Consider the following 19,367-nt stretch of genomic DNA (forward strand, 5'->3'; position numbering starts at 1 on the left):
TTCCTTTCTGTCCTCCGCCTTCACATATTTGCCAACCACTTCACTTGTCTGGTTTTCCCCATGTTGATGTGTGATTATGTAATTATTTTTTAATAACTTTTGGTATGCAAACATTACAAATACTCTGTCTAGGTTGTCCAGGAGCAGAGTCAAAGAAGTACAGTTCTCTCGGGTATACCTGTAAGGCACCATGGAAAGAAAATTCATCATGGACACTTCAGGCAAAGTAAGTGCTACCTTTAAAATAGATCTATATCATTTTCATTAGTTATCTAAAAACATACCCTGAAACAAAATTAAGACACCATTTTCTCCAATCAGATTAGCAAAGATTTTTAATGACAATACCTAATGTTTCCCACCTGCAGAAACTCAAACATCACTGGTGGGAAAATAACTTGCTAGAAATTTCTTGGGTGATAGTTTGAAAATATTGTATCAAATGTCTTAAAAATTTGCCTATCATTTGACCCAGAAGTTTATTCAAAGGAAATAATTATGTTGTTTTTATAAATAGGTTAACTGTGGCATTGTTTTGTTTTTTTTTTTAAAGATTTTTTATTTATCCATCTGAGAGAGAATGGGAGACAGAGAGCACGAGAGGGGGGAGGGGCAGAGGGAGAAGCAGACTCCCCGCCGAGCAGGGAGCCCGATGCGGGACTCGACCCCGGGACTCCAGGATCGTGACCTGAGCGGAAGGCAGCCGCCCAACCGACTGAGCCACGCAGGCGCCCCTGTGGCGTTGTTTTTAAGAACATAACACTGGAGGGACGCCTGTATAGCTCAGTCAGTTAAGCCTCTGACTATTTCGGCTCAGGTTGTGATCTTGGGGTGGTGAGATCCAGTCCCACGTTGGGCTCTGTGCTCCACACGGAGCCTGCTTGTCCCTCTCCCTCTGATCCTCCCAACACTCGTGCTCGCTCGCTCTCTCTCTCTCAAAAAAAAAAAAAGTATAACATTGGAAGATGTGTCAAATACTAATAAACTGATTAAATAAATTATGATACATTAGTCAATAAAGTCCTAAGTGATCATTTTAAATTACCTGGAAAACATTTATAAAGCAAAATGCAAGAGCAGACTCTAAAACAGTATTCTTAGTAGGATTACACAAACACACATAGACTATCAATTGGAAACACCCTAAAATGTTACAAATAGTAATATATGGGTGCCAGACTTGCAGTTTTTCCTTTTTACCTTTGTCTGAGTTTTCCAAGTTTTTTGCCTTGAGTGTGTATCATTCTGAAATTACAAAAGTTTTTTCATAAATTTTTACTTGAGTTCAGCAGGTAAAAGCAGAATTATTTCATCCTGAAACAAGTAATGTTTTTTCCTTTTTTGTTTAAGATTTATTTATTTATTTTGGGGGCGGCATGTGGTGGGGAGGGGTAGGGCAGAGGGAGAGAATCTTTCTTTTTTTTTTTTTTAAGATTTTATTTATTTATTTGACAGAGAGAGATACAGCGAGAGAGGTAACACAAGCAGGGGGAGTGGGAGAGGGAGAAGCAGGCTCCCTGGAGAGCAGGGAGCCCGATGCGGGACCGATCCCAGGACCCTGGGATCATGACCTGAGCCGAAGGCAGTCGCTTAACCAACTGAGCCACCCAGGCGCCCAGGGAGAGAATCTTTCAAGCAGACTCCCAGCTGAGCAAGAAACCCGACTCAGGGCTCCATCCCACAACCCATGAGATCATGACCTGAGCCAAAACTGAGAGGCAGAAACAACCAACTGAGCTACCCAGGCATCCCAGAAGTAATTTTGTTTTTTGGTATCATTTATTTTAATTTCTCTTCTGGCATTTGTCCCTTTTCTTTGTATTATAAGATATATATTAACTCCTCTAGTGGTGATCTAAATTTCTTGACGACATAACAGATTTAGTCAGCTCAGTACAACTTACAATTACTAGTGCAGTAAACTTGCAAATGGAATATACATAAAATTATAAAGTGTACTAACCCCACCAGATATTAAGATAAATAAAAAACTTAAAGTATTCAAATCATCAAGATGCCGCTGCAGGAAAAAAAAAAAAAGATGCCGCTGCAGGAACTGCCAGGAAGAAAAATGGGACGATAGGAAACAGTTTCCAAAGAGCAACCTAACCTGTAAATGTAAGAACTTCTGTAGTAAAGGGGCTAGTTTAAGCAGAAATGAGAGAAACAATCAAGAGTTCATGCTAAGACAATTCATTTAGAGTCTATGATGGCACATCACACAAAAAAATAATTTTAAGTTGGATTTAAGAGTTAAATATTTAAAAATCAAACTATAAAAACCCAGAAAGAAGATAAATATTTAGTCTCTATATGGAGAGAATCTCCAAAGTATAAAAATGGAATAAATAACAAAGGAAAAGATACTTCAACTAGCCAAATTTTAAAATGTGTGTGTGTGTGTGTGTGCATGCACATGCATGTAACTTCATAAAAATTAAGGTTCAAATATCAACCAGGGAAAATCATGTACGACAAGCTGACAGATAATAACTCACTCCTTTAATGTGTAAAGAGGTCAAATGACTAATAAGAAAAACTCCAAGATGCCAGTAGATACTTATATTAACTATATGACCAAACACTCCACAAAACAGGAAAATACATATGACTAACATAAACATAAAAAATATTCAACATGATTAGCATTCAAAAAATACTAGTGGAAAAAAATAGCTAGCTTTTTGTACCTATTAGATACTTTGGTTTTAACGACTACTGTCAATGCTAATAAGGGTGGAATAAATGATGATACAGATATTCTTTTATGCTTCTAGGAATTGTGCCAAATTATTCAACATTTCTGTAAAGAAATTTGGAAATCAATTTAGCCCTAACAATGTCTCTATCTTTTCCAAAGTAATTGTTACTTTAGGAAACCAGACAAGTCAAAATTATGAACAAAGTTGTTTATCACAGTATACTTTAGAATAGTTAAAACAATGGAAGTAATTACATATCTAGATAGTTATTAAGCAAATTGGACACATTCAAACGATGAAATACAAAGTAGCCATTTAAATTTCTGATTACAAAGCATTTGGAGTCACGAGAAAATGCTTACTTACAAGTAAATAATAAATGCTCACTATATGGTGGCTGTTACTAGCAAAAAAGCAGAATACAAAACTGCTTATAGATACAATCTCAACTACATCAGAATTGTCTTAAGAGACTGGAAGGGAATATGCTAAAATTTCAACAGGTTGTATCTGAAATTGCAATGATCTTTCTTCTGTTTCTTTTTGATTTTTGTATTTTTACTAATTGTAACAAATAAGTGTCATTTGCATGATCAGAATAAAAGTTAAATTTTTTCATTAAATGATGTCATTTTATTGTTGTTGTGTCAACAGACAATTACATGCCGGGCAGCCATTGCCTGGGTGGCAAATTCTACTCTTTCAATTGAGGAAGTACAAGTTGAACCACCAAAGGCTGGGGAAGTTCGAATTAAGGTAAACTTAAGTCTTTTAACTTTTACCTTTGAAGGTAAATGTAAGGAAATCCTGTTTCATTTCATATATATATTACATATATATATATATATATATAATATGTATAAAATTTGCATTTGGGGTTTGTCCACTTTTCTTAGTAAAAGAAGAAATTTTAAAACTAAGATAAATGAATAGAGGTAATAAATGTTTAAGATATTCTTAATACTTGTAAAATACTAGTAGTTCACTCATCCACCATAATTATTTTTTCAGGATTGAAATTTTTACTTAAATTATATAATACCATAGGCCTATATACTTCACAACGTGACCTAGAACGTGCTTTAAGTAGTAACTTTTTTTTCATTTTTGAGGGAAAGGAGACAAGAAGTGCATTTCCCCCTACTTCTATGACGCAAAATTGATATCAACAAATGAATACGCAGTGACTACCAGACTAATTTTCTACCTCTATTGTTTTGGGCTCATAGATTATAATAATCTCAGAGTTTGTCTGAAAAAGTTCATTCTGTGGTAAATTTCAGTTTCTAGGAATGAACAGCTAGGACTCCATGATAGTCTCCAAAGCGACTTGGAAGAGTTAACCATTATTGAACAGAATTTAGACCAGGGATGGGAGAACACTGGCCTGTCAAAGGCTCCTTACCACTCTCAAATCACCTCTCAATCAATGCATTTCAAATTTTACAAAATCATTAAATACTCATATTCGGAGTATTATTGTGTTAAGTCTTATTAAACATTAACTTCACCTATCTTCTAATTTGAGACCAGGAATTCAACACTTGATTTAATGAACACAACAAATACTGAAAGCCACATGCTTCTAGTCCATACTATATCTAATCAAAGTAGAAGGTATAGGAGGATGGTTACAACAGAAAAGAAATGAAGGGAATTGGAAAGATGACAGAGGGAAAGGCAATGAAAGGAAGGAGGAAAGTAGAAAAAGACAGATGGGCAGTGAAAGACAAAACAGGAGAATATGGGAACTAACATTAAATATATCAACTCCATGTCTAGTGTTACGCTAGAGATTTTATTTCACCAGTGAGAGATGGTAAAGAACAAAATGAAAAGTGATAAGAATGTACACAGAGAAAGGAGTTTAGTAACTGACTGCCAATCAGAAACTATGTTTTTCTTTTTTTTAAATTCTATTTTATTATGTTATGTTAGTCACCATACATTACATCATTAGTTTTTGATGTAGTGTTCCATGATTCATTGTTTGCGTATAACACCCAGTGCCCCATTCAGTACGTGCCCTCTTTAATACCCATCACCAGGCTAACCCATCCCCTCACCCCCCATCCCTCTAAAACCCTCAGTTTGTTTTTCGAAGTCCACAGTCTCACAGAAGCTATGTTTTTCTATTTATCATGTATCCAAACAGCTTTTAATTAGTGCTTATTGTTTGTTTTTTTAAGATTTTATTTATTTATCTGACAAGAGAGAGATAGCGAGAGCAGGAACACAAGCAGGGGGAGTGGGAGAGGGAGAAGCAGTCTCCCTGCGGAGCAGGGAGCCTGATGCAGGACTCGATCCCAGGACGCTGGGATCATAACCTGAGCCAAAGGCAGACGCTTAACGACTGAGCCACCCAGGCGCCCCAATTAGTGCTTACTGTATACTGGGTCACCATCCGCTGAAATGTTTCCTAATTAGCCAATATTGTCTTCTTACACTGATCTGCTCCTTCACCACAAAGGCTAACCCCTAAATAATAAATCCACAGTCCACCAAGGTAGATGTTGCAGCAGCAAGAACCTGAGCAATATCGCACTGAGCCCTAGACAAAATCAAACTTAAGGACTGGATCTGTTCATAAGCACAGACAATTCCACCTCCAGCTTATGCCATGGACGACTTCCCCAAAATAACTGCATATTCTTATCTGATATATAGGACAAACCTAACAAGGGGATTCCAGCCTGCTGCTTACCTGAAACAACACTTCTGGCCTTTGATAGCATCTTGAAGCCATTTTAGCACTGTGGCAACCCAAAGCACAGCATATTGCTCATGAGATATATTCTCAGCCATTTGCCACAATCAGACACCATGGTTGTTCCCAGTGTTCCCGTTATAAATGCTGCCATTCCAACTACACATACTGGAAAGCTAGTCAGTATGTTCGGGCATATGTTTTCCTGGCTGTCTTCCGGGCAGAGCAGTTAACTTAGGGGCTATGGTACATGAAATATTTCATTTTTATGATCAGTGTAGTTGGGTCAGGCCTATTAACAGACAAGAAAACTCAGGCCATTAAGTAAGAAGTTTTAAAACTTTTCAATGTCAGGGCGCCTGGGTGGCAAGGTCATTAGGCGTCTGCCTTCAGCTCAGGTCATGATCCCAGGGTCCTGGGATGGAGCCCCGCATCGGGTTCCCTGCTCCGCGGGAAGCCTGCTTCTCCCTCTCCCACTCCCCCTGCTTGTGTTCCCTCTCTTGCTGTGCCTCTTTCTGTCAAATAAATAAATAAAATCTTAAAAAAAAGAAAACACACTTCTCAATGTCAACTAAATTTTGCAATGGTTAATTTTAACTGAAACTCATTTTTACATTATTAATTTAAAGAATGTTTCCAACGTACAAGTTTGAAATGCTAAAAACAGATTTTCCCAGAGCACGGGAAAAACATTCCACAATATGGGCTTAAAATTCTTTCTCAATGGCGGTGCTATTGATAATGTGGGCAAAAAGTCCTTCATCGTATGCAACTGTCCCTCATATTTCAAAACTATTTGATGACATAAATGTACAGAGTAGATTTCAAAAAACCTAAATTTATTTCCAGATCTGAACATGTGCCATGTGACTTTGGACGAGTCATTTTCAGTCTTTGAATCTCCCTTTCCTCATCTTTAAATTGGAAATGATAAGATCTGCCCTGTATTCCTCTGAGCATTGGTATAGGGATCAAATGACATAATTCATGTAAAAAAATTTTAATAATCAGTTTCAGATTAAAAAAAGAAAGAAAGAAAGAAAAATTCCAAACCAACTGATCCTTGGTCACTTAATTCCTATGCAGATGGCATCTACAGGGATCTGTGGTACTGATGATCATGCAATAAAAGGATTCATCTCAGCAGTCTTTCCTTTTATCCCGGGCCATGAAGGAGCTGGGACTGTGGAGAGTATTGGCAAAGGAGTGAGCTCAGTGAAATCAGGTAGGAAGTGGGGCCATGAAACCCTTCCCACAAAAAGCCTCCCAAAGAGCAACCCTTGCACAGAAGAGGAACTTAAATGCATTAACATATATTTACAGGAGAAAAAAACTGGTTTGCCTCGAGATCTTCTAACTAATCACATATCATTATATTAAGTGTATCCAGGGACTCCAAGAGTCACAGTTTCCCTACTGTCTTCTCTAGAAATCCAGAGGGGCAACAGATGAGCCAAGTGTATATCCATAGCTAAATAAGATTTGAGATAGGACCATTGTACCTCTAAATAGATTGAAAACTATTGAGACTGTTTCTTATATATATTTTTACCCCCCACATGCCTAGCACAGTGCCTGTCCTAGGGTTAGAATGCATTAGAATGCTTGACAAATGAATGTTTTAATCAACTGGAATATAGAATTTGAATTGTAATTGACAGGATGATAAAGATATTTCAAAGAATCAAAGAAATCAAGTATATGCTCTTCCCCAGACTATCAAAAAAGATTTTGACATAGCTATTCTTAGTACGTCTGAAATGAACAGAATGAATAAAAGCAACCACACAGATTAAGATACTACAAAACCTCACAACTTGGAGCCAGGAACACAAAGAGATTTAAGAGAGTGCATAGTCAGGACACTTGTGAAGCTCTTACCAGGGAATTCATTTAGCAAACAATTATGGAGTGGCTACCATGCATCTGATACTATGCACAGCAGGGGGACAAAAGTAAAAGGCATGGTCTCTATGTCTCCAAGAACATAATGCAAACATGTGAGATATATGCTCTAACTCATCCTCTTTAGCTAGAAAAAAAATTCCAGTGAAAAACAATGAGCATTTGGAGGGAAAGGATAAGAGAGCAAAAGTTCTCCTGAATTTGAGATCCAGGAACTTTGAAATTTTTAAGGGCCAGTGAAGTTAAGATGTGCCTTATTTAAACTTACAAGAGATTTTAATGCCATCTAAACTCTGCAAGAGACCAAGGGTGGGGTGGGGGTGGTTCTTTGTTAGGAAAATTATAAGGGCCATCAGCAACAATGTTGTAGACTTCTGACCAGGTCTTTGTAAGTCTGTGATGACTGTTAATTAATTTTCTTCACAGACCCTATCCAGCCTGTCACCCCAAGGCCTAGGAAGGCTAGCTAATGACGGGATCCAAATATAATCAATATTCTCTTCAGAACTCTCTCTGCAGAGGGAGAGTGATTCCTTTTATTCTCTGGAATTAGCATATCTAGGAACTTAGCCCCACTAAAGAAAATATGTCAGAGGCTGCTATGGGTCAGTGTGCCATCATGGGGCAAGAAGATTCAATGAAAAGTGCTCTGTTATTACCTATTTAGGCCACTTTACGCAGGTGACTACACTGTGGGGCTTAAATCCTTCAAATGGAAAACAAAAGGGTTAAACTAGATAACATCTGTAAGGTTTAGTCTTAGTTTCATTATTCTATTTCCAGAGCAAGGGCAAGCAGACCTACAACTATCCACCCCATAAGAAATATCCCCAAATTTCCATTATTTGCCCAAAAGAATAATGTAATTTCTAAAACCAGGTTATATGGTTTCTCATTCAAAACAGCAATGAGCAACTCAGGAAACAACAGGTGTTGGTGAGGATGCAGAGGAAGGGGAACCCTCTTGCCCTATTGGGGGGAATGCAAACTGGTGCAGCCACTCTGGAAACAGTATGGAGGTTCCTTAAAAAGTTAAAAATAAAAGTACTCTATGATAGAGCATTTTTGTGCACTACTAGGTATCTACCCAAAGGGTACAAAAATACTAATTCAAAGGGATACATGCACCCCAATGTTTATAGCAGCATTATCAACAATAGCCAAATTATGGAAACAGCCCAAGTGTCCATCAACTGCTGAATGGATAAAGAAGATGTGGTATAGAGAACACACAATGGAATATTACTCAGCCATAAAAAAGAATGAACTCTTGCCATTTGCAATGACATGGATGGAGCTAGAGGGTATTATGCTAAGTGAAATAAGCCAATCAGAGAAAGACAAATATCATATGATTTAAATTATATGTGGAATTTAAGAAACAAAATAAACAAACAAAGGGAAAAAAAAAACACAGGAAGACAAACCAAGAAGCCGACTCTTAACCATAGAAAACAAACTGATGGTTACCAGAGGGGAGGTGGGCAGCGGGATGGGTCAAATAGGTGATGGGGATTAAGGAGTACACTTATTGTTAAAAGCACTGGGTGTTGTATGGAAGTGTTGCATCAGAACAGTACTTGAAACTAATATAACACTGTATGTTAACTAACTGGAATTTAAATAAAAACTTAAAAAGAAAAAAAACAATAATGGGCTGCCATATCCTGGCTGCCATAAGCTGCCCACAGCAAGTTTTCAAACCATCCAATTGTATTTCAGTTCCAATAATATTTTAAACTAATGCTTGTATTATTATTTTTATATATATAGGAGATAAAGTCCTCACACTCGCTATTCCACAGTGTAGAGAATACAGTTCCTGCTTGCATCCCAAGGGAAACTTCTGTGAGAAGCAAGAGTTAGTAATTTACCCTTTACTCTTTTATTAAATTGCTGATATTGTACAAGCGCTGACCTGTAACTGAAGGGGCTCCCTTCTGTCTTTACGACTGCATACGTCGGTACCACTGCCTGCACCTGTGTCCATGTCACCGCGGAACAGTGTTCTGACTCCTTCGGGACTGATGCTGGACGGGACTAGCAGATTTACCTGCAAAGGGAAAAAGATTCATCACTCTTTACGCACAAGCACATTCACTGAATATTCTGTTGTACCTGAGATTGCAGTGGCAAAAATTGATGCTGCTGCTCCTATGGATAAAGTCAGTGTCATAAGCTGTGAGGTGCCCACAGGTTACGGGGCTGCTGTGCACTTGGCCAAGGTGAGGAAGGTACCTGTGTGTTAGTATATGTCATAGTGATTTGCCTGGAAAACATCAAAATTACACCAGTCTAAATGTTCAACTGTTATATACAGTTCCAAAAGTTTCAGTGGTTGTTTTTGTTTGTTTGTTTGTTTGTTTGTTTGTTTGTTTTCTTAATTACATATGTGCCCAGGTTTGATTCCTAATACAAACATGCCTTGTGAATTTGTAGGTCACTCGTGGTTCCACCTGCATGGTCTATGGACTTGGTGGAATCGGTTCAGCCATTGTCATGGGCTGTAAAGCATCTGGTGCTTCTAGAATCATTGGGGTTGACATCAATGAGGAGAAGTTTCCCCGGGCCAGAGCGTTAGGGGTCACTGATTGTCTCAATCCTCGAAAACTCAAGAAGCCTGTCCAGCAGGTGATCATGGAAATGACAGGAGTTGGTGTTGACTTTGCCTTTGAGGCCACTGGACTCAGTGATGTCATGGTACGTGGGCTTGGGGCACAGTGATTAGATGCTTAATGGGGGGGAGGGACATGCTAAATATCCTCATGTAGATAGGTATAAACTCTCCTGAACATAGGTTTTGGACCTGTGGACCCCAAAGGTAAAAACAGAATGTAAATTCACTCTAAAACATTTATTTTAAAAATAAAAGCAATAGACACTTAAAAATATGTCATTGTAGTACACAAAGTTTAAACATTCAAAAGGCCACAATACCAGTACTCCCTTTTCTTTATTCCTAGCTCTGCATATATGCTTTTATATTTAAGTATAAACATTATTTAATTCACATGATAATTATGGGTCCTGTATTAGAACAATTCATTCATTTGAAAAATGAATTCCTATGCATCAATGTGTTATGTTCTAGGGATACAAGGGTGAATAAAATAGGTACCATACTCTTGGATCTTACAGTTTAGAGGACAGAATGTAGACATCTAATATGTTTCAGTGTGTACCTAATGTACTTGATTGAAAAACAAAGGAAGTAAAGGTAGTGATATAGGTAACAGGAAAGAGAAAATAAGGCAAAACAGAGGAAAGGAGAAAGACAGAAAGGCTCAGTCAACCTTTTCTGGTTCATAACCAGAAAGTAAAATAAATAGATGTGAAGAAGTACACTATACATCCCTACAAAAGTGAATTTAAAAAAATAATAATGCTTCTCACACACCCATATGTATATATTTGTTTTGTTTTAATACAAATCAAGACAATCTAGACAGAGAACCATGGCTAGTGAGAAGGTCTGGCAAAGGCAATGGGTAATTTTATTTAACAAATATGTGCTCCTTAGTCTATGCCAGATAGTGTTCTAAATGTTTTAAGAATGATAAATCACTTAATCCTCATAACCATAGGTAGTATTATTCTTCTTTTTACAAATGAAGAAACTGAGGCATAGGGAGGTTAAGTAACTTACCTAAGGTCAGACAGCTAGCAGTCTGTGCTCTTTCCCACTAAACTCTACTGGTTTTCTAATAAGATCCTATCACTGGCAGTGTTGAAACTGAGGTTGAGGTAGCATCTGGCCAGGAAGAGGTTCAAGATTTAGGAACGTGATTCCTTCCACCTCTGGTGGTAGTTGTTAGTTATTCATGGGAAGGTGCTTTTGGTCCTTATTATCATTATCAGCTTGCTGCTTGGGATTCCTGCCACCTGAGCTATGGTGTCTGTCTGATTGTTGGGCTGCCTCCATTAAACTCAAAGCTTTCCCTGGATGCATCAGTGATTTTCTCTGGACGGACACTGAAGGGTGTATGCTTAGGAGGTAGGTCAATGAATAGGAGGGGTTGGTTGCTTCCATGAAATCCCTTTTGACTTTTTAGAAACATAGAATTCAAAATTCCTCTCCTTGAGGAAACAGAGCTATAATGGTAGAAAAGACTTCTCCAATGAGTAGGATAATTTTGCAAATCAATTTCAGTTAATTTAATTAAATAGGTTTTTTAAGCTCAAATACAATTTTTATCTCCTGCAAAATAGTTTTTGGGTTTTTTCAATGTTTCAAGTAATTCAGTCAATAATTGAGGTCAGTCAACCTCAATTCCATGCCAGTGGGTTTGTTGTGCTCTTTTAGCAGCAAAACTTCTTAATTATATAACACTATATAAATAATATATATATTTATATATGTGTATATATAAACTATATATAGATATATATATAATTATTTATAAATATATAACACCAACCTGGTATTTTGGCACCAGCTCTTATCTTTCCAGAAGAGCCCTTATTTATGAGCAATATTGATGAACAGCTTTAGTCAATTAACAACCCCATCTGTCCCCATTCCTCTGATAGTAAGTTCCCAATGCCATCTCCATGTGTGTGAATACAAAGAGGAGGAAATATTTATTCCATGGTAAGCCCAGGAACTGAGCTAGAGACTTCTAGTTTAAAGGGATGATTTTTCAATTCAGTAAAATGTGAATATTGACCCAGTTTTTCTCCAAAGGAATTCTAGATAACAGAATTTCTGGAGCAGCACACTTAGTAACAGTAGTCAATGGTTTCTGATGTATAAATGATTTATTTTCCATGTTCAGTGTCAAATTTTCAGAAGAAAATCTCCATGACATCATTTTTTTCCCTTTGGTTGGTTTGGCATTTCTCAAATCTTATTACAATAGCCTTTTTGTTTTGCAGATTATAAAACCAGAGACTGTATTCCCCAACTAGTGACTGGCTACCTGCAAAATAAAATTAATATAGATCCATTAGTAACCCATCAGTTGCCTTTTGACCAACTCCACAAAGCTTTCGAGTTGTACCATGCTGGAAAAACGTGAGTGCTTTATTTGATGACCGCCTTTGCAGTATCCAATAGGTTTCGGACCGATGTGTTTTTGTTCTCGTTGGTTTCCATGAATTGTTTAAGTTCTCCTGAATTCACAGTGAAAATGACTCTTCAAACATTTCCAAGTGGTTTTGTGAGAAAGAGAGGGCTACCTGGATCTTCAATATCTTTCACATGCTCGACCCTATTCCCTACTGTCACCAGGAAAAGAAAAGGTTTTACCTGTAGGCCCCTCTTCAGGAAATACCCACATCTATTTTAAAGAAATGTTCGAGAATTCAATATAATACTAAGAACCACTCCACACTACATTGGTCAATTATGGTTTTGTTTTTTTTTCTGGTTAGAGAAATGATCTAGAATGAATGAGTTGACATGACTGGAGTCATACAATCTTGCAAGGAATCTTAAAGGCCAAGGTTTAGACTCCACCTAGAGCACAAATCCTTCTACATCATTTCTGACAAATAGTCACTCTGCTAAAGCTAGCAGGGATGGAGTGTTCACTCAGTGTGTTCATTTGTTCATTCAATGTTTATTTAGTGGTAGCGCAATATTTGCCCGTACTGTCCTAAATGCTGGAGACACAGAAGAGAACTAGCAACAATAAGTAAAGAGGAATTACTCCTGTGATAAATGCTTTGATTTTCTCATTCTGATTCCAAGCACATCTCCCTTTCATATTCTCTCCCCCAACTCTACCTACATTTTCTGTTAAGTGATTTTTTTAAAAAATTGAATCTAGGTCTTTAAATTTTACACTGGTATAACACTTTCTTCATTTTGACCCAGCATGTGAGCCCATCTAAATCAGGAATGATAATTGTTTCTATTTCCTTGGTGTTAGCCGTGATCTCTCCCCTTTCATTCATAATTTTATTAATTTGGGTCCTTTTTCTTTTCTTTTGGATAAGTCTAGACAGTGGTTTATCAATCTTATTAATTCTTTCAAAGAACAAGCTTCTAGTTTCGTTGATCTGATCTACTGTGTTTCTGGTTTCTAATTCACTGATCTCTGCTCTAATCTTAATTTTTCTCTTTTCGTGCATGGCTTAGGCTTCATTTGTTGATTTTTTTCCAGTTCTTTAAGGTGTAAAGTTAGTGAATTTGGGATTTTTCTGCTTTTTTGACTGAGGTTTGGATGGCTTTGCATTTTCCCCTTAGGACCGCCTTTGCAGTATCCAATAGGTTTCGGACCGATGTGTTTTTGTTCTCGTTGGTTTCCATGAATTGTTTAAGTTCTTCTTTGATTTCCTGGTTGACCCAAACATTCTTAAGCAGGGTGGTCTTTAGCTTCCAAGTGTTTGAATTTCTTCCAAATTTTCTCTTATGATTGAGTTCCAGTTTCAAAGCATTGTGGTCTGAGAATAGGCAGGGAATAATCTCAATCTTTTGGTATCAGTTGAGACCTGATTTGCGACCCAGTATGTGGTCTATTCTGGATTAAGTTCCATGCTGCTTGAGAAGAATGAGTATCCTGTGGTTTTGGGTAGAATGTTCTGTATATATCTATGAGGTCCATCTGGTCCAGTGTGTCATTCAAAGCTCTTATTTCTTTGTTGATTTTCTACTTAGATGGTCTGTCTATTGCTAAGAGTGGAGTGTTGAGGTCTCCTACTATTAACATATTATTATCAATATGTCTCTTTATTTTGGTTAACAGTTGGCTTATGTAGTCGGCTGCTCCCATGTTGGGGGCACAGGTATTTACAATTGTTAGATCCTCTTGTTGGACAGACCCTTTAAGAATGATATAGTGTCCTTCTGTGTCTCTAACTACAGTCTTTAGCTTAAAATCTAATTTGTCTGATATGAAAATTGCTACCCCAGCTTTCTTTTGAGATCTGTTGGCATGAATAATGGTTCTCCATCCCTTCACTTTTAGTCTGGATGTGTCTTTAGGTTCAAAATGAGTCTCTTATAGACAGCATATGGATGGGTCCTGTCTTTGTATCTAATCTGCAACCCTGTGCTGTTTTATGGGAGCATTTCGGCTGTTCACATTGAGAGTGAATATTGAAAGATATGATTTTATTGTCATCATGTTGCCTGTAAAGTCCTTGTTTCTATAGATTGTCTCTGTAAATTTCTGTTCTATATCACTCTAGGGGTCTTTCTCCTTTTATAGAACCCCCCTTAATATTTCTTGCAGGGCCAGCTTAGTGGTCACATATTCTTTCAGTTTCTGCCGGTCCTGGAAGCTCTGCATCTCTCCATCCATTCTGAATGACAGCCTTGCTGGATAAAGTATTCTTGGCTGCGAGTTCTTCTCCTTTAGTACCCTGAATATGTCTTGCCAGCCCTTTCTGGCTTGCCAGGTGTCTGTGGACAGTTCTGAGGTCATTCTGTTGTTCTTCCCTCTGTATGTAAGGAATCTCTTCCCCCTAACTGCCCTTAAGATGGTTTCCTTGGTCTTAAGATTTGCGAGTTTTACTATTACATGCTGAGGCATTGGTCTGTTCTCCTTGATCTTGGGAGGGGTCCTCTCTGCCTCTAGGACACAAATGCTTGTTTCATTCCCCAGATTAGGGAAGTTCTCAGCTACAATTTGCTCAAATACAATTATCAGAAATTACCATCAACAACTATATGCCAGTAAATTAAGCAACCTGGAAGAAATGGAGGCCTTCCTGGAAACCTATAAACTACCAAGACTGAAACAGGAAGAAATTGACAACCTGAATAGACCAAGAGTCAGTAACGAGATTGAAGCAGTGATCAAAAACCTCCCAAAAATCAAGAGTCCAGGAACTGATGGATTCCCTGGGGAATTCTACAAAACATTCAAAGAAGAAATAATACCTATTCTCCTGAAGGTGTTTCAAAAAATAGAAACAGAAGGAAAGCTTCCAGACTCATTCTATGAGGCCAGCATTACCTTGATCTCAAAACCAGGTAAAGACCCCATCAAAAAGGAGAATTTCTAGCTAATAGGATCCAACAGTACATTAAAAGGATTATACATCAAAACCAGGTGGGACTTATCCCTGGGATGCAAGGGTAGTTCAACATTTGTAAGTCAATCAGTGTGATAGAACACATTAATAATAAGAGAGAGAAGAACCATATGGTCCTCTCAAGTGATGCAGAAAAAGCATTTGACAAAATACAGCATCCTTTCCTAATTAAAACTCTTCAGAGTGTAGGGATAGAGGGAACATTCCTCAATATCATAAAAACCATCTATGAAAAGCCCATAGTGAATATCATTCTTAATGGGGAAAAGCTGAGGGCTTTTCCCTTAAAGTCGGGAACATGACAAGGATGCCCACTCTCACCACTATAGTTCAACATAGTACTTGAAGTCTTAGCAACAGCAATCAGACAACAGAAAGAAGTAAAAGGTATTCAAATTGGCAAAAAAGAAGTCAAACTCTCTCTCTTCACAGATGACATGATACTTTAAATGGAAAACCCAAAAGACTCCACCCCCAAATTACTAGAACTCATACAGCAATTCAGTAATGTGGCAGGATACAAAATCAGTGCACAGAAATCAGTTGCTTTCCTATACACTAACAATGTAATTGTAGAAAGAGAAATTTGGGAATCGATTCCATTTACAATAGCACCTAAAACCATAAGATACCCTGGAATAAACCTAACCAAAGAGGTGAAGGATCTATACTCTAGAAACTACAGAACACCTATGAAAGAAGTTGAAGACACAAAAAGATGGAAAAACATTCCATGCTCATGGATTAGAAGAATAAACATTGTTAAAATGTCTATGCTGCCCAGAGCAGTCTATACTTTCAACGCCATGCCGATCAAAATAGTAATGGCATTTTTCAAAGTGCTGGAACAAACAATCCTAAAATTTGTATGGAACCAGAAAAGACCCCAAATCACCAAGGAAATGTTGAAAAAGAAAAACAAAGCTGGGGGCATCACGATGCCTGATTTCAAGCTATATTACAAAGCTGTGATCACCAAGAAGCATGGTACTGGCACAAAAACAGACACATAGACCAATGGAACAGAATATTTAGTGGTAGTGCCACTAGAGAGCCCAGATATGGACCCTTAACTCTATGGACAACTAATCTTCGACAAATTAGGAAAAAAGATCGTCTCTTCAATAAATGGTGCTGGGAAAATTGGACAGCTATATACAGAAGAATGAAACTCGACCATTCACTTACACCATACAAAAAGATAAACTGTAAATGGATGAAAGACCTCAATGTGAGACAGGAATCCATCAAAGTTCTAGAGGAGAACATAGGCACTAACCTCTTCAACATCAGCCACAGCAACTTAATTCAAGACACAGCTCCAAAGGCAAGGGAAACAAAAGGGGAAATGAACTTTTGGGACTTCATCAAGATAAAAAAACTTCTACACAGCAAAGGAAACAGTCAACAAAACTAAGAGGCAACCCACGGAATGGGAGAAGATATGTGCAAATGACACTACAGATAAGGGGCTGATATCCAAGACCTATAAAGAACTTCTCAAACTCAACACCCAAAAACCAAATAATCAAGTCAAAAAATGGGCAGAAGACATGAACAGACACTTCTCCAAAGAAGACATACAAGTGGCTAACAGACACATGAAAAATGTTCATCATCATTAGCCATCAGGGAAATTCAAATCAAAACCACATTGAGATACCACCTTACATCAGTTAGAATGGCAAAAATTGCAAGGCAAGAAACAACAAATGTTGGAGAGGTTGTGGAGAAAGGGGAACCCTGGGGCGCCTGGTGGCTCAGTTGGTTAAGCAACTGCCTTCAGCTCAGGTCATGATCCTGGAGTCCCAGGATCGAGTCCTGCATTGGGCTTCCTGCTTGGCAGGGAGTCTGCTTCTCCCTCTGACCCTTCCCCGTCTCAAGCTCTCTCTTTCTATCTCATTCTCTCTCTCAAATAAATAAATAAAATCTTTAAAAAAAGGGGGGGGAACCCTCTTACACTGTTGGTGGGAATGCAAGTTGATACAGCCACTTTGGAAAACAATGTGGAGGTTACTCAAAAAGTTAAAAATAGAGCTACCCCAGGGCGCCTGGGTGGCTCAGTCATTAAGCGTCTGCCTTTGGCTCAGGTCATGATCCCAGGGTCCTGGTGGAGCCCTGCATCGGGCTCCCTGCTCTGCAAGAGGCCTGCTTCTCCATCTCCCACTCTCCCTGCCTGTGTTCCCTCTCCCCATGTCTCTCTCTGTCAAATAAATAAATAAAATCTTAAAAAAAAAATAGAGCTACCCTATGACCCAGCAACTGCACTACTGGGCATTTACCCCAAAGACACAGATGTAGTGAAAAGAAGGGCCATATGCACCCCAATGTTCAGAGCAGCAATGTCCACAATAGCCAAATTGTGGAAAGAGCCAAGATGCCCTTCAACAGATGAACGGATAAAGAAGATGTGGTCCATATATACAATGGAATATTACTCAGCCATCAGAAAGGATGAGTACCCAACTTTTGCACTGGCATGGATGGGACTGGAAGAGATCATGCTACGTGAAATAAGTAGAGAAAGTCAATTATCATATGGTTTCACTTATTTGTGGAACATAAGGAATAGCATGGAGGACATTAGGAGAAGGAAGGGAAAAATGAAGGGGAGGAATCAGAGGGGCAGACAAAACGTGAGAGACTATGGACTCGGGGAAACAAACTGAGGGTTTTAGAGGGGAGGGAGGGTGGAGTGATGGGTTAGCCCAGTGATGGTTATTAAGGAAGGCACATATTGCATGGAGCACTAGGTGTTACACACAAAGAATGAATCATGGAACACTACATCAAAAAACTAATGATGTACTGTATGGTGACTAACATAACATAATAAATAAATAAATACATACATATATACATATATACATACATACATACATACATACATACATACATAAATAAACAGACAAACAAATCGGGAATGAAGAATCAAGAAACCTCATCTGAAATTTTATAATCAGATTTTGGAGAATGCAGAGAGGGGATCTAGCAGGCAGCAGACACACAACAAAAGGAAAGGAACCCCCCCCAAAATGCATTTTTTCTTTCCTAATCAGACACAGTGCTAGATTCTGGGATTGACAGAAGCTGATCCAAAGCTGTAGCAGAGGGTTTGGATGTCTTTGTGGTCATGCAGCCTGAGGGAGCAGGGCTCAAAGCTGAGGACTTCCTTTCTGATGTTGGATCCTGATGTTGATCCTGCTTTCACCGCATCCAGGTGGTGATATTAATGATGATCCCAATCAGATGATCAGGTAGTATTTCATACAGGTGAACTAGGTTGAAGGTGGAGTCAGGAGGGGGAGCAAGGGAGAAGGTAGGCAACGTAACCTCACATGATACTGTGCAAAATTGCTTTGCTGAAATCAGTTTCTTAAGCAAATCAATCATTTTATTATTGCACTTTTATTTTTCAGCATCCGCTGTATTCTGCTGTTCTGAGATCCCGGATGATAAAAGGTGCAAGGGCATCCTTGGGGATTTCATTCTTTCCTGTATCACCTGTCTGATTGTTCCAGTACAGAGGAAGAGTATCAAAGTTGGAAATGTAGTGTAATTGTGCAAAATAAAATAAGTGCATCTCGAATGTAGCTGTAATAAAATAACTTCTTAGAGAACAGACGTTATATAATTCATTCTATAACTTTAAGAAGAGAGATGATGGGATTTAGTGGTGACATTGTTGATATGTTCATCAACCCAACTGATCTCCGTCACCAGTCCATAAAATGTATCACTGAGTTATCCCTTGTTCCCATCCTCAGAGTACCTCCATAATACACAGATTTCTCTGTATCTTTCATGCCACAAAAGAGTTTGCAGGTTTTTGCTGCTTCCTCAACATGCTGGGGTGTCATAAATTTTTGGAAGGCTATCTCAGGACACAGTAAGCCATTTTCTATCCTAATCCTAACTATCCTATGCCTCTACCCATGAAATGTCAAGCCATAGTTCCCATCTGCTTTCAAACACGAAAACACACTTGGGAAATCTTGCTAACTCCACCCCTAGGTAGCAGCTATAGGACCCTCTCAGAAGAATTCCTCCATGTCTACAACCTCCTAACT

The 19,367-nt window shown here is 38.3% G+C and overlaps 1 protein-coding gene across 1 annotated transcript; it reads left to right on the plus strand.

The window, feature by feature from the left end:
- Window positions 1-208: 208 nt before the first annotated feature.
- LOC110572112 (alcohol dehydrogenase 1-like) lies at window positions 209-18,795 on the plus strand. The gene is made up of 9 exons (XM_021680384.1): window positions 209-226; window positions 3,357-3,458; window positions 6,496-6,634; window positions 9,088-9,175; window positions 9,320-9,539; window positions 9,754-10,014; window positions 11,173-11,308; window positions 12,190-12,328; window positions 18,717-18,795. The coding sequence occupies exons 1-9, from the start codon at window positions 209-211 to the stop codon at window positions 18,739-18,741; spliced, it is 1,128 nt and encodes a 375-aa protein (XP_021536059.1). The 3' UTR covers window positions 18,742-18,795.
- The last annotated feature ends 572 nt before the right edge of the window (window positions 18,796-19,367 follow it).

This window comes from Neomonachus schauinslandi, chromosome 2 (genome assembly GCF_002201575.2).
Source record: "Neomonachus schauinslandi chromosome 2, ASM220157v2, whole genome shotgun sequence".
In the NCBI taxonomy this organism is placed as follows: domain Eukaryota; kingdom Metazoa; phylum Chordata; class Mammalia; order Carnivora; family Phocidae; genus Neomonachus; species Neomonachus schauinslandi.

What these genes read in the sequence shown, in the direction of transcription:
- LOC110572112 (XM_021680384.1), top strand. An exon ending in AACTTCTGTGAGAAGCAAGA is followed by an intron (nt 9,176 to 9,319) that starts GTTAGTAATTTA and finishes ACCGCGGAACAG; the next exon opens with TGTTCTGACTCCTTCGGGAC. An exon ending in GAAGGGTGTATGCTTAGGAG is followed by an intron (nt 11,309 to 12,189) that starts GTAGGTCAATGA and finishes TTTGTTTTGCAG; the next exon opens with ATTATAAAACCAGAGACTGT.